This window comes from Euleptes europaea, chromosome 13 (assembly GCF_029931775.1).
Source record: "Euleptes europaea isolate rEulEur1 chromosome 13, rEulEur1.hap1, whole genome shotgun sequence".
Lineage (NCBI taxonomy): Eukaryota > Metazoa > Chordata > Lepidosauria > Squamata > Sphaerodactylidae > Euleptes > Euleptes europaea.
Window position 1 is genome coordinate 36437866 of NC_079324.1, and position 13481 is coordinate 36451346.

Below are 13481 nucleotides of genomic sequence, written 5' to 3' on the forward strand. Positions count from 1 at the left end.
GAAATCAAAATAGCTGGGAACAGAAAGAGTTGTAGCAGAGAAGGGGGGAGAGAGCGTCTTGGCGAAGGCACGATGCCAGGGGATCAGATCAAACAGGACAATCTGCTAATTGTAGGAGGCTGTGCAAGCCCTCACAATGGCACAAGAGGAAAAATGAGAAGAGTAGCCAGGAGCATTCACACAGGGGGAAATGAAGCAAGGGAAGTGTAACTCTTCAGCGGAGCGGTGGTCTCTGCACACACAGCTGTGGAACTGCCCTTGCCCCATTAGTGATTTGTTCCTAAAAGAGGCAAGATCCCCAGCATTAACTCTTGCTTGGAAGTTGTCAAATCTTGATGATCGAGTGGGGAAGGGAGGGAATGTACAATTCCCTTGGGTAAATACACATGTAGTAGCATCACTGTTCCAAGTAGTTGTAGGCTGAGGCCTGGGGCATATTGACTTCCCTCACCCACCCACCTCCTCAGTTTAGTAGCCCCTCCAGAAAGCATGATTGGCTTGAACTTGGATCAGCCTATTAAATGTCAAACGCTGCCACCAAGGGGGATTGATGGTTTCTCATGATTTGCTGGCATAAGCACCAACCAGGAGGTAGAAGTCGGTCAGCTCTTGCTGCTCTGCGCTCTCAAATTCTTTCCTGTCCCTCCTCTTCAGTCTTCATTTTCGATAAGCAAAAATCCTGATTGAATGAATTGCATTTTGGGGTTTGTTATTTGGGCAATCGAGTTTGATTTCTCCTCTGTCCTCCTGTGCTGGCGCCTGCCACCACCGAAGAGTTTCCAGCTAAATATATTCTCTGAAGCGAACAGTGGATTGTCTTATCTTTAATTTCCCACTCTGGCAGCCTGTGCTTCTGTCTCTCTCTCTCTTGCCAGTCAGAGTGAGGCTTGCATTCCTTAGCGGCCATTGGTGCGATGCCATGGCGTTGCAAGCAACAAAAGTCCCAATTCACACAGCATTCCCATGAGCTTGTGAATGGCTTGCCCAGCTTGGAGGCTTCAGGAAGATGCCAGATGAAGTATGTCTGGTTCCAGTGTTTTGTGAAACATATTATCGTTAGGAAGCTTTTCCTGTTCCCCGGGAACAACGACAATATTCCTTCTTTTTAAAAACAAAGTACAATAAACATTTCCTTGTTAAGTAAGTGTGTATGACAAACAGGAGTTTTTTTTAAAAAAAACATACGTTGTTTCTTCTTGACTGCAGTGGAGATGGCGAACATCCTCCCTTGAGCACTTCTGAATGTCCATCTAAGTCACGCTCCGCTTCTTTGCGAATGCTTCCATTTTGCTGGCACATCAAAAGCATTCCCTCCCCCTTCCCCAGTTCAATGAGGGATATTCACAGGCACAATCATTACTCAAAAGACTGAAAGCTGAGCTTTATGGAGCTGGCCACAGCACCGTCTCAGACTGCATCATGGTGGGCTTGTGCCTTGGCGCTCTGTGCGTCGAACAGAGGTCTCTTTGCAGCCGTTCTTGGCCTGCTCGAGCCATGGATTTCAGATTGGCACGGTGCACATTTGCAATAACATTTGTTAGCACTGTAGCGAATGGGAGACAGAGACTGGAAATGACAGGAGCGAGGAGATATGGAGACTTCTCCATGCTCATTGAGATAGATTTTTCTTTATTGGGTTGGAGAGGGTGGGCAGCAGGCCCAGCTCACACGGAATGTTGCGCTGGAGAAAAAAACACCATTGTTTGATAATTCAGTTATGTTTATTGCAGTATGAGCTAAGTATAATATAGTGGGCCTAGCTCCTTTTCGTAGAAAATGGAGCCAGGAAAGTGGATGACCTATTGAATTATGTAGACCTTTTGACACCCCTCCCCTCCAGATAGCACAGGTGTTGGGTAGGAGGATGGAAAAAATAGGGTGGAGGAAGGTCACACCTGCCTTTTCTTCCCCAAAAGCTCTTTGGAAAACATATACCTGTGGTTGGGAAAGGAAGTGACTTCACATATACACTGATGGGATCTGTGCTGGCAGCGACAGACCAAGAAAGGGATCTTGGGGTGGTAGTGGATAGCTCAATGAAGATGTCAACCCAGTGTGCGGCTGCTGTAAAAAAGGCAAATTCCATGCTGGCCATAATTAGACGAGGAATAGAGAATAAAACTGCTGTTATCATACTGCCCTTGTACAAATCTATGGTGAGACCACACTTGCAATAGTTCTGGTCACCACACCTAAAAAAGGATGTTACAGAGCTTGAGAAGGTGCAGAAAAGAGCAACCAAAATGATTAGGGGACTGGAGCAACTGTCCTATGGGGAGCGGTTAAGATGCTCAGGGCTGTTTAGCTTGGAAAGAAGGCGGCTGAGGGGAGACATGATAGAGGTCTATAAAATTATGCATGGTTTGGAGAGAGTGGACAGGGAGACGTTTTTCTCCCTCTCCCATAATACTAGAACACGGGGTCATCTGCTAAAGCTGGAGGGTGAGAGATTCAAAACAGATAAAAGGAAGTATTTTTTCACACAACGCATAAATTGTGGAACTCGCTGCCCCAGGATGTGGTGATGGCTGCCAGCTTGGAGGGCTTTAAGAGGGGAGTGGACATATTCATGGAGGAGAGGGGTATTCATGGCTGTTAGTTAGAATGGATACTAGTCATGCTGCATACCTATTCTCTCTAGTATCAGAGGAGCATGCCTATTATTTTGGGTGCGGTGGAACACAGGCAGGATGGTGCTGCTGCACTTGTCTTGTTAGTGGCTTCCTAGAGGCACCTGGTTGGCCACTGTGTGAACAGACTGCTGGACTTGATGGGCCTTGGTCTGATCCAGCAGGGCCTTTCTTATGTTCTTATGTTCTTAGGGAATGCAGATTCATTCTGGCTCGGCAGGTATTGCAGGGTGTGCTGATGGACTCATTCTGTTTGGGGATGGCTTGAATAGAGGTGCGAGGGAGCAGACTTAATTTAAAAAGAAAAAGTGGAGACAGAATTGTTAATGCTCATTTGAGTATGTGCTGTAGAAAAGAGCAAGAGTCCAGCAGCATCTTAAAGACTTAACAAAATTTCTGGCAGGGTATGAGCTTTCGTGAGTTACAGCTCACCTCTTCAGATATTGAGCATGTGCTGTTTACCGCCATTGAGTTTGAGCACTAAACCATCTTCCCTTCTTGTTTTCTATGTAGACTCCATGCTGATGGTGGCTGAGAGGCTGGAGGGTCCCTTCAACATAGAGTCAGTCATGGACCCGATTGATGTGAAGATCTCCGATGCCATTATGAACATGCAAGAGAACAGCATGCAGGTGTCTCAGAAGGTACGGCGAGGGAGTGTTGCACAATGAATTGAAGGCAAAGCAGGTTGTCCAGAGGATGTTCAGCTCCTCTGCTTGACTATGCAGAGCTAGAAAATATATCCCCGGCACTTGGTTGCCAGGTCACCAAACCATTTGATGCCAGCACCTTTGAATACTCTAGGAATTCTGGGAATAAGTTCTGCTTTCTGTGGGCCCAGTGCGGGAACTGACCACTTGTGAGTAAGAGGAAAAGAGAACTGGCAGGTTATGACCCCATTGTCGTATTTTATTTGGTCTTTGGGGGGATCTGGTGGCCATCACACCCTCTTGACAGGGCCCCAAAAACAGAGTTAGGAGCTGCTGATATTGGATGGTTCTGAGAACATAACTCCTCTTCAGTGTGTGAGAAAGGTCTGTGAGATTAATATAAATTGTGTGGTCCAGAATATCTTTTCTAAAACTGCTGCATCCCATCAACACAGGTTTTCCAAGGATGTGGGCAGCCCAAAATGCTTGTGCAAGGTCGGGCATCTCGCTCTATCTCAGAAAGTAGCTTCAGTGCTCGCTTCAGGCCCTATAACCCAGAGGAGCGACCAACAACAGCAGCTGGCACGAGCTTAGATCGGCTGGTGAGTGTGTAAAGATATCATGAGGCCTAGAAACTTAAAAATCTGAGAATCCACTTTGATGCACTGACTGATCTAAGTTTACACAAGTAATGTCCATCCTTGGTAGTTCACAGGTGTCTTATTTATTGACAGTTACAGTTAGGGGGAGGGAATTAAATACATTTTAAATATACTTCATTGATTGTTTTGCCTTAGAATTATCAACAGCAAGCCTCCAATAGGTATTAAAGAGAAAATGTAAGCTTCTGCTATTAAAAGCATTTGTTCTGCTTGGTGTAGTGTTTAAGAGCAGTAGTTTGGAGTGGGTTTGATTCCCCACTCCTACACATGAGCGGTGGATGCTAATCTGGTGAACTGGGTTGGTTTCCCCACTCCTACACATGAAGCCAGCTGGGTGACCTTGGGCCAGTCGCAGTTCTAGTAAGAGCTCTCTCAGACCTATGTTACAGGGTGTCTGGTGTAGTGGTTAAGAGCGGTGGTTTGGAGCGGCCGACTCTGATCTGGAGAACCAGGTTTGATTCCCCACTCCTCCACATGAGCGGTGAAAGCTAATCTGGTGAACTGGATTTGTTTTCCCACTCCTACACATGAAGCCAGCTAGGTGACCTTGGGCTAGTCACAGCTCTCTCAGCCCCACCTACCTCACAGGGTGCCTGTTGTGGGGAGGGGAAGGGAAGGTGATTGTAAGCTGGTTTGAGTATCCTTTAAGTGGTAGAGAAAGTCAGCATATAAAAACCAACTCTTCTTCTTCCTGGCTCAGTGGTAGAGCCACATGCATTGCATAAAAAGATGCATTGCATAAAGAGACCCATTGCCTGCCAAACAGCGCACTCCTATGCAGAGTTACTCTAGTCTAAGCCCATTGAAATGAATGGGTTTTGACTGGAGTAACTCTCCTTAGGATTGCACTGAAAGCGAGCTAGGCAGAGCTAGACAGACCAGTGGTCTCATTCGGTATAATATATATTCCCATTGTTTCGTTAAAGAACTTTGCAAAGGGTGCCACTTTTTGCTTTGAGTGTTTCCACACTGGGTTTTTGCTCCAGCTTGGCTTCTTCCCCTCACCCCCTTTATATGCAGTGCCATTTGCCTGGTTTTTCTTCAAGCTTTTTCTGTTTTTTTAAACCATTTTTGCAGTGATGTAAAAAAACTTGGGGGGTTGGGAGAGCAGCAAATGATATTGTGTGTAAGGGGGGGACGATGCAATTAAGAAGACAAGCTGGAGCAAAAACCAAGTGCGGAACAGCCTTTTGTTTGCTTCGAAAATTGAGTGTAGTCTCAATAATGGGAAAGTTCTGTATGTATGAACGGCTCTCTCACCCAGGCTCCCTCTGTCACAGCATCTCCTCTTTTAGTTACATCAGACAAAAGAAACCCAACTAAACCTTCATCCATTATGCAAAATAACAGCACATTTCAATATAGCACTTTCAGTGTTCAAAGCATTTTGCATAAATTCTCCATAATTTTTATAACTTCTCTGTCAAATAGGCCTGTATTATTATCCCCTCATTACACCTAGGAGGTTGAGGTTTACCTCTCCAGTGAATTCGTGTTTGAACTGCTCACAGCTTGTGCTTTTAATGATGCCACCAGCATGATAGTTTTGCTACAAAATGAGCCAGTGCGCTAACTTACTTGAACTCTAATACATATGTATTATAAAATGTATTCTGGGTCCAGTGTGTGTTTAAGAATGGAAAAATTGTCCTGCAGAGATTCTGGTCAGTGAGTTTCTAGTGGGCTGTTGATTCGGTTTGTCCTGAACCGAAAAACAGCCAAATTTCTCCCGATTTGGCTGTTTTTTGGTTCGGGACAACCAAACTAAAAAAAGGCGGGAAACAGGGGAGCCTAATTTGCTGACTTTGGGGGGTTCGGCGAATAAATTCGGCAGATTCAGAGCCCCCCCGCACCTTCACGGGGCTTCCATGAAGTCGCGGGGGGGGGGGCTTTAAACAGGTCTGCGCCTCCCGGCGGGGAGCGCAAAAGGGTTTAAAGACCCCTAAAGATTCAGGGGCCCCCCGCACCTTCATGGGGCTTCCATGAAGGCGCGGGGGGGGGGCTTTAAACAGGTCTGTGCCTCCCGGCAGGCAGCACAGAGGGGTTTAAAGACCCCCGCCCCCCTTCTCGGGACTGCCAGGAAGGCGGGCGGGGGGTTGTCAAGCCCCTCTGCGCTCTCTGTGCAGGCAGCGCAGAGGGTTTAAAGACCCCCCGCCCCCCTTCCTGGGACTCCCAGGAAGGCGCCTGGGGGGCCCCTTTAAACAGGGATGTGCCTCCCAGCCGGGAGGCACAAATCTGTTCCACCCACCCCCCTTTAAACAGGTATGAGCCTCCTGGCCGGGAGGCATAGATCAGTTCCACCCACCCCCCTTTAAACAGGTGTGAGCCTCCCAGCCGGGAGGCACAGATCTGTTCCACACACACACCCCTTTAAACAGATCTGTGCTTCCCAGCCGGGAGGCGCAGACCTGTTTAAAGGGCCCCCCGCGCGCCTTCAGGGAGCGCCCTGAAGGCGCGTGGGGGGGCCTTTAAACAGGTGTGTGCCTCCCGGCTGAGAGGCACACATCTGTTCCACACACCCCTTAAACAGATCTGTGCCTCCCGGCTGGGAGGCGCAGATCTGTTTCACCCCCCCCCCCTTTAAACAGGTCTGAGCCTCCCGGCCAGGAGGCACAGATCTGTTCCCCCCCCCCCCCGTAGCCTTCAGGGGGCTTCCATGAAGGCACGCGGGGGGCCCTTTAAACAGATCTGCGCCTCCCAGCTGGGAGGCGCAGATCTGTTTAAAGCCCCCCCCCCCCCGCGCACCTTCAGGGAAGTCCCCTGAAGGCCCGCGGGGGGGGGGGGGATTTTCCCCCGAACTCCGGATCTCGCCCAAATTTCGGGGATCCGAAGCGGGGCAGTTCGGACTTCGGCATGTCCCGAATTTAAAAGGGCTGAAGTTTGCCGAAGCCAAACTGTACCGAATTTTTTTTTCAACAGCCCTAGTTTCTAGGGGAGGACAGCCAGGATGCCACTGGAAGACTGCAAGCAGGGCATCCCTGGTGGTTGCCCCGACAATTTGGTACTTGGAGGTCTACTGTCTCTGTAAAAAGAGACTCCACTGAGTTATTTATAGCGAATAGCCATCGATAGGGCCTCTTCACTGTGGATCTGTCTAACACTTTAAAAAAATATCTCAGCTAAGTGGCCATCAAGAGGTCTTGGTTTGGAAGGTTGTACTGAATCTGTCTGGTAAACATTCCATTCTGCTTCTACGGCCATATTCTTGATGCTGTTACGGGCTGAAATGGGTGCTCATAAACTTAAAATACATACTTATTTCATCTTCCAATGATGACTTTCCTAAGTCAGCAATGCATTGCTCCAAAAAATGTTCTTGTCTGCTGAACCTACCACCAAATCTGATCTGCAGTCCAATACCATATAAGCCACAGCAAAGTTAGTTAAAGAAGAGAAAGATGTCCAGGGTTGTGATATTTACTGTTATGCATATTATTAAAAAAATAGGTGACAGATGTGAAAGAAAAACTGAAGCAAGCAAAGAAGTTCTGGTCCTCTCTTCCTGGCAACATCTGTAATGATGAGAAGATGGCCACTGGCAATGTCAATGAAGAAGAGTGTTGGAATGGAAGCAACAAAAGCAGGTTTGGGAGAAGCCAGAATTCCTCTTGCACCTTCTTCCTCCCTGCCTTCTCTCAGCGTGTCCAGTTTCAGGCTGCCCAACATCTGGATGCCTGATGTTTTCACAGAGTCAGGGATTATGTACTTTCTCTTTTTCACTAGACCATTGCCCCTTTTTGGCCACTACAACCTCCAGCAGGAGTTGACTTCATTTTATGGATTCTGGGTTCTCTGCCACCCCTCAGAGGTGGGAAAGGAGTAAGGGATGCAAAAAGCTGTTGCAGGAGATTGCTGCATTGTATATAACCAGACTGAAGTTGTCAGGGCCTGTTAAACCCCCCTCCCCAAACAACTGCACACACCTAACTTACTTGATGTTTGAAGTGTGCAGGGTAATTGTAAATTCAGAGTGGGGACAAACGGGGACAGAATACTTTGCAGGAGCGATGGGGAAAGTAGTACACCCCACAGATTGCCTATAGCTCTGTTCAGCAATTAATTTTGGAGGAAGATTGCTGGGAGGCCTCAGTCCCTATGGCCTCCATGTTGGCTGGATAGCTAGTCCTGTTGTTTTAACCTGGTAGTTCTCGAAGAGTGTCCCACTTACGAACTTACTCTGCTTTTTGAGAGCCACTTGCAAAGGAACCCGGCATGATTATCCCTCCCTTCCCAACATGAAATGCAAGAATCTGGCATAAATGAACACTAAAGTTTGTATTTTATTTTTTAAAACATTTGTATTTATAGATTATTCAGCAACAAGCTGTATTTCAGGGTCATTTTGTGCATTATACAGAGGCCTTCAAGCCTCCCAGAGCAACTTCTCAAAGCTCACCTGGATCCACGTCCTGCCTCCAGGCCTCATGGAGAGTCAGAGTGCTGTAATGGTTAAGAGTGGCAGACTCTAATCTGGAGAACTGGATTTGATTCCCCACTCCTCCACATGAGTGGTGGACTCTAATCTGGAGAACCGGGATCAATTCCCCTCTCCTCCAGATGAAGCCTGCCGGGTGACCTTGGACTAGTCACGGTTTTCTCAGAACTCTCTCAGCCCCACCTACCTTACAAGATGTCTGTTGTGGGGAGGGGAAGGAAAGGTGATTGTAAGCCACTTTGAGATTACTTAAAGGTAGAGAAAAGCGGGATATAAAAACCAACTCCTCCTCCTCCTCTTCTTCGTCTTTGTGACCCACCTACAGCCCACGTTTTGGTCCCAGCTAATCATTGAAGAGCCATTGGCTTAAACTGGAATTTCCTCCACAGCACAGCACAGCTCTAGTCTAGCAACTGACCTTGCTTGATAGGAATCTTCCAAGAGGTCTGATTTAGCACAAGTCCCTCTAGTTGCTGGCCTTGTTCAGTAGCTGGCTGCAGTGGGCCTTTGTCAGTGGGCTGCAGTGGCCTTGTTGATTAGAAAGACGTATAAAACGAATCGGCTTCTGCATTGCAAGGATCAGCAGAGCTGAAATAGCACACCCATGCATGAAGCTGCCTTATACAAAATCAGGCCATTGGTCCATCAAGGTCAGTACTAAATATTGTCGAAGGCTTTCACGGTCAGAGTTCATTGGTTCTTGTAGGTTATCCGGGCTGTGTAACCGTGGTCTTGGTATTTTCTTCCCTGACGTTTCACCCGCAGCTGTGGCAGGCATCTTCAGAGGAGTAACACTGAAGAACAGTGTCACTGTCCTTCAGTGTTACTCCTCTGAAGATGCCTGCCACAGCTGCAGGCGAAACGTCAGGAAAGAAAATACCAAGACTACGGTTACACAGCCCGGATAACCTACAAGAACCAAAGGTCAGTACTGTCTACTCAGACTGGCAGCAGCTGTCCAACATCTGAGGCAGAGGTCTTTCACATCACCTACTGCCTGGTCCTTTTAAACTAGAGATTTGTTTATTTTATTGATTCGATTTATAACCTGCCCTCCCCGGCCAAAGCCATGCTCAGGGCGAGAAACAACATTAAAATCAATATAAATCACAAATATCTAAAAAAATCTTTAAAACTATACAAATCTCAACAATCTGAAAACAATCAAAAACATCAGATGGCGCTAAATACTGCACCAGCTGAGAATGCAGTCAGCAGGCAAGCCCCCTTTACCTTATAATAAATACAGTAAAGAGGGGAGAGACTGGGAGGCAAACAGTGATGACATCAGCAGCTGCCCTTAATTGTAGGCTTGGTGGAATAGCTCTGTTTTGCAGGCCCTGCGGAACTCTTTCAGGTCCTGCAAGGCCCTGATGTTACTAGGAAGAACATTCCTCCAAGCCGGAGCCAGGGCCGAGAAAGCCCTGGCTCTTTTCGAGGACAGCCGCACACTCTTCAGGCTGGGGACCACCAACAGGTTGGAATCCACTGAATGTAAAGTTCTCCAGGGGTATACCAGGACAGGTGGTCCCAAAGATACAAAGATGCCAGGGATTGAACCTTGGACCTTCTGCATGCAAAGTGGATGCTCTGTCACTGAGCCACTGCCCCTCCCCATTGCACCATTGGAAGTCCAAGTAAGAGCCACCTAGATGAGACTTCAGCCATTGGCACCCTTATTTCCAAGCTGTAGGAACCTCCCTTGGTCAGAAACCCTTGTGACTGAGATTACGACATGGCGATCAACAATTCTGGTGATGTAGCAAGATATCTGTTACCAGAGCCAGCAGTTTTGGTTATTGAAACTGGTTAATTAATTGGTGCCAGACATTTGAGAAACCTTAGCACTGCAGAAACGTCCATAGGAAGAGTCCCCATTCTGGATGGTATCAAAGGGCCATCTACATTCTGTTTTCAGTAGTGAGCAGCCAGAAGGTGACTCTGAACCAAGTCCCTGCCCCGTTGTCCATAGTGTTCAGAGGTATATTGCCTCTGGCAGTTCGTTTAACTATCCTGGGTATTGATAGACTCATTTTTGACCATATAGCTGGCTTTTGTTGCAGGTACATCTTTGCGGTGACATCAAACGGTCTAGCCAATCAGGCAAACAACCCTGAAGTGCAAGTTGACACCTTGAAACCAGACTTAATGATTCGCCAGCAAATCATGGCTCTTCGAATCATGACCAGTAAAATGAAAAATGCTTACAATGGGAATGATGTAGACTTCATTGATATAAGTAAGTGTGCCTGTTTCTTCCCAAGAGATGTGTTTATTGATGGAGCTCATGGAAGTTCTAGGATGCTGATTGTGGAGAGAGCCCATTTCTGCAAAAAGTAACCTTTTGACCAGCTGGGGAGGAGAATGACCGTGACCACTCTTTTGCTTGCCCAGGAGCGGCAAGTCTTCCCTGCTGCATGGTGAGAGGAGGCAGTCGGCTTCCAGAGATCACCAGGATGTTGGTGGTGGGAGTGGGCGTAGAAATAGACAATGAAGTGAGAAATAGTGAACTGCTGGGAGCGGGCAGAAAGCAAACACTGACTGCAGAGAAAATTTAAGTTGACCTGCAAATCCGGAACAAGCACATTGTGGTATAGTCCTCATGAGAGTTATCGTCTCAGAATGCAATCTCTGGATTTAGTGTTTCGGGTGGTCACCAGATGAGAGGAAAGCCTCTCTAAATGTAGAAACCTAGTAGATAACCGAGGAAGACTGTTTAGAACCCTTCTCTTTGAGATGCTAAATTGCCACAAGCAAGGGATTTTTGATGTGAAGGAAGGAGCGTTTGACCACATGATATCCTGGTGCAAAGTAGGAAGGACCCTTGACCCTGCAGTTTTCCGGAATGTGCAGTTTGGCCCCTGTGCTGCTTGGCTCCTGATCTTGAAGGCGTTTGGTGGTGCTGCTGTACTCTGAATTTGTTCAGACTTGGGCTTTGTGTGTGATGCACTGTGCCCTTCATCGTGTGGCACCGATCGTCATTGGGTAGGTGGGCTGTGGCCCTTCTGCTCCGTCCGAACACCTTGAGCCCGCTGGTCTGAAAATGAAATTTCTCTTCTGTTCTTGTAGGTGACGACGCTAGTGGAGAAGGCAGTGGAAGTGGCTGTGAGTTTCAGCAGTGTTCCCCAGAATTTGTGTTCAATGCAACAGAAGCAACACGGGATAACAAGAAAGCGGACAAAGAGGTGGCCGCTTCTGCCACCAGCGTGGGCCTGTCAGAAGCTGCCCTTCTGCTTAGCATCTTCTCATTCCTGGCTGTGCAAAGACAGTGGAGATAACCATTCCCCCTTTTTTTAGAATTGGAGGGGGGTGGGGAAAAAGACTCTTATTAAAAAAAATAGAAAAAGGAACCTGATTTCACTTTTATACCATCTAGAGACTTTGTGGGGGGGAGGGGGAAAGGATTGTTTGTAAGTTAACTGACAGCAGTGTACAGTTTTGTTTTGTTTTTGCTATGTTCCCACTGGCTTTTAATAAGTTTTTCCTTCTTTCTCTCTCACTCTTCTCTCCCCCCCTCTCATTTTTTTGGGAATGGGAGGGGAAAACAAACAGGGATTTGGACCTGTTCTGACCTGTTTACTGAGATGCCACAATAAATGTGGTTAACAGAGTGTATATACAGGCCTGTAGTTAGCAATGCTTTTGTCTTGTGGTATTTTTGTTTTTAAATCAAACTCTCTGCCCTCTTCCCCATCCCCCCACCCCTTTTAACTTTATTTTATCCTATTTCATACAAAAGAAACTCCAGAGTCCTGTTTTGGCATGTATTGAGGCTATCTTTCTGGAAAAAAATGAAATTATCTGTACAGAGGCAAAACCTTTTTTTTTAAATTTATCATATTTCATGGGGAAAGAAACTGCCTATCAAGCAACATAAAGTGCTTTGTGTAGTGGAGTTCCCACACGTATCCATTACGTTAGATGCCTTATCTTAAGAGAGAAGTAGAGCTAATCTTTGGGGGGTTACCGACTTTTAGAACAGAATGTGAAGGCTTGGCCTTATAACCTTGTTCGCTGCTGTAGAAAGAATTACCTCTACCCCCCTCCCCCATGCAAATTATTCAGCTGAATTTTTTAGGTTGTTGGGATAGATTAGGGGAAAAAATCAATGAAATTCTAGCTACTGACTGGTGCTTGAGGCCCATTCACTTGGCTCTCAAGAGCAAACCTACTAATGGTCTCTGACACAGGCTTATTACTACAGCATCCACTGTGTTATCTTCTTACAAATGTTCTTGCAGAAGATGCAAAAGCCAATCTGCCAGTCCTACCTGCAAGCTGGAATATTTTGTGTCAGTACCTTGAAACGGTCCTTGTCAGGGCATGGTTCACCCACCCAACAGAGGGTTCAAAGGCCAGCCTAAGGCATCATGTTAGAGGCAACAGGATGCCCAGGGTGGACTCTTGGGAGACAAGTGAGGCTGTGAGATTTCACCTGAAGGGTGAAATTGGCCCAGCACAGTGAGTATAAACTGCATGCGGGGATTGCCACTTCTCTCTGTGTCTCTCTGCTCCCTGTAGGAGCTCTGCCACAGTAAGTGGTAGTGGCTAAAATAATTGTACATATTTTTTATTAGTGTTTTTAAAGGAATTAAATTGCTTTAAAAGAATAACAGGTATAAGTCTGCAAAAAGACTAAAAAATTATTCTGGAAGTTTTCCCCTACTTTAAACAGACGTTGGCATCCAGTAGAGTTCCTCCGTCTCCAAAAGCAGTTGGCCCGATAGAAAAAGAAACAGAGAATGATGGAGAGATTTATTACAATCCAGCCTTGTATCATGAGGTGTGGTTGGACTATTTTCTCCCCTATTTTTATACTGAAGCATTAATTATTTAGTAGCTCAGGGTCAGGATTTTTGTTCACACACCAAATTCCTGTAGAACTTTATATAAAGATGAAATAGGCTTGGCTGATACTACAATAAACCAATCCCAGAGGCATCAGATTTCTAGAAGTTTCTAGCCAGTTATTTATTAAAAAACAAAAATCTGTTCTGTAACTCAACAAGGCATTTTTTGGCTCGGTGTTTGGTGTTTGTTTTGCTTTCTTTTGTAGAAAAACCAGTCACAAAAAAACATAAAACGGGCGGGGGGTTATAAATTT

At 46.5% G+C, this 13481-nt stretch overlaps 1 protein-coding gene across 1 annotated transcript in view; it reads left to right on the forward strand.

Annotated features, from left to right (window-relative positions):
- Positions 1-11874, forward strand: part of GPC4 (glypican 4) — a 74385-nt gene extending 62511 nt beyond the window's left edge. Inside the window, exons 5-9 of the mRNA XM_056859529.1 lie at positions 3144-3274; positions 3736-3882; positions 7390-7526; positions 10441-10616; positions 11447-11874. Of these exons, the coding sequence (XP_056715507.1) occupies positions 3144-3274; positions 3736-3882; positions 7390-7526; positions 10441-10616; positions 11447-11655 (800 nt within the window). The 3' untranslated portion in view covers positions 11656-11874. The remainder of the gene's footprint in view (positions 1-3143; positions 3275-3735; positions 3883-7389; positions 7527-10440; positions 10617-11446) is intronic.
- Positions 11875-13481: the final 1607 nt, after the last annotated feature.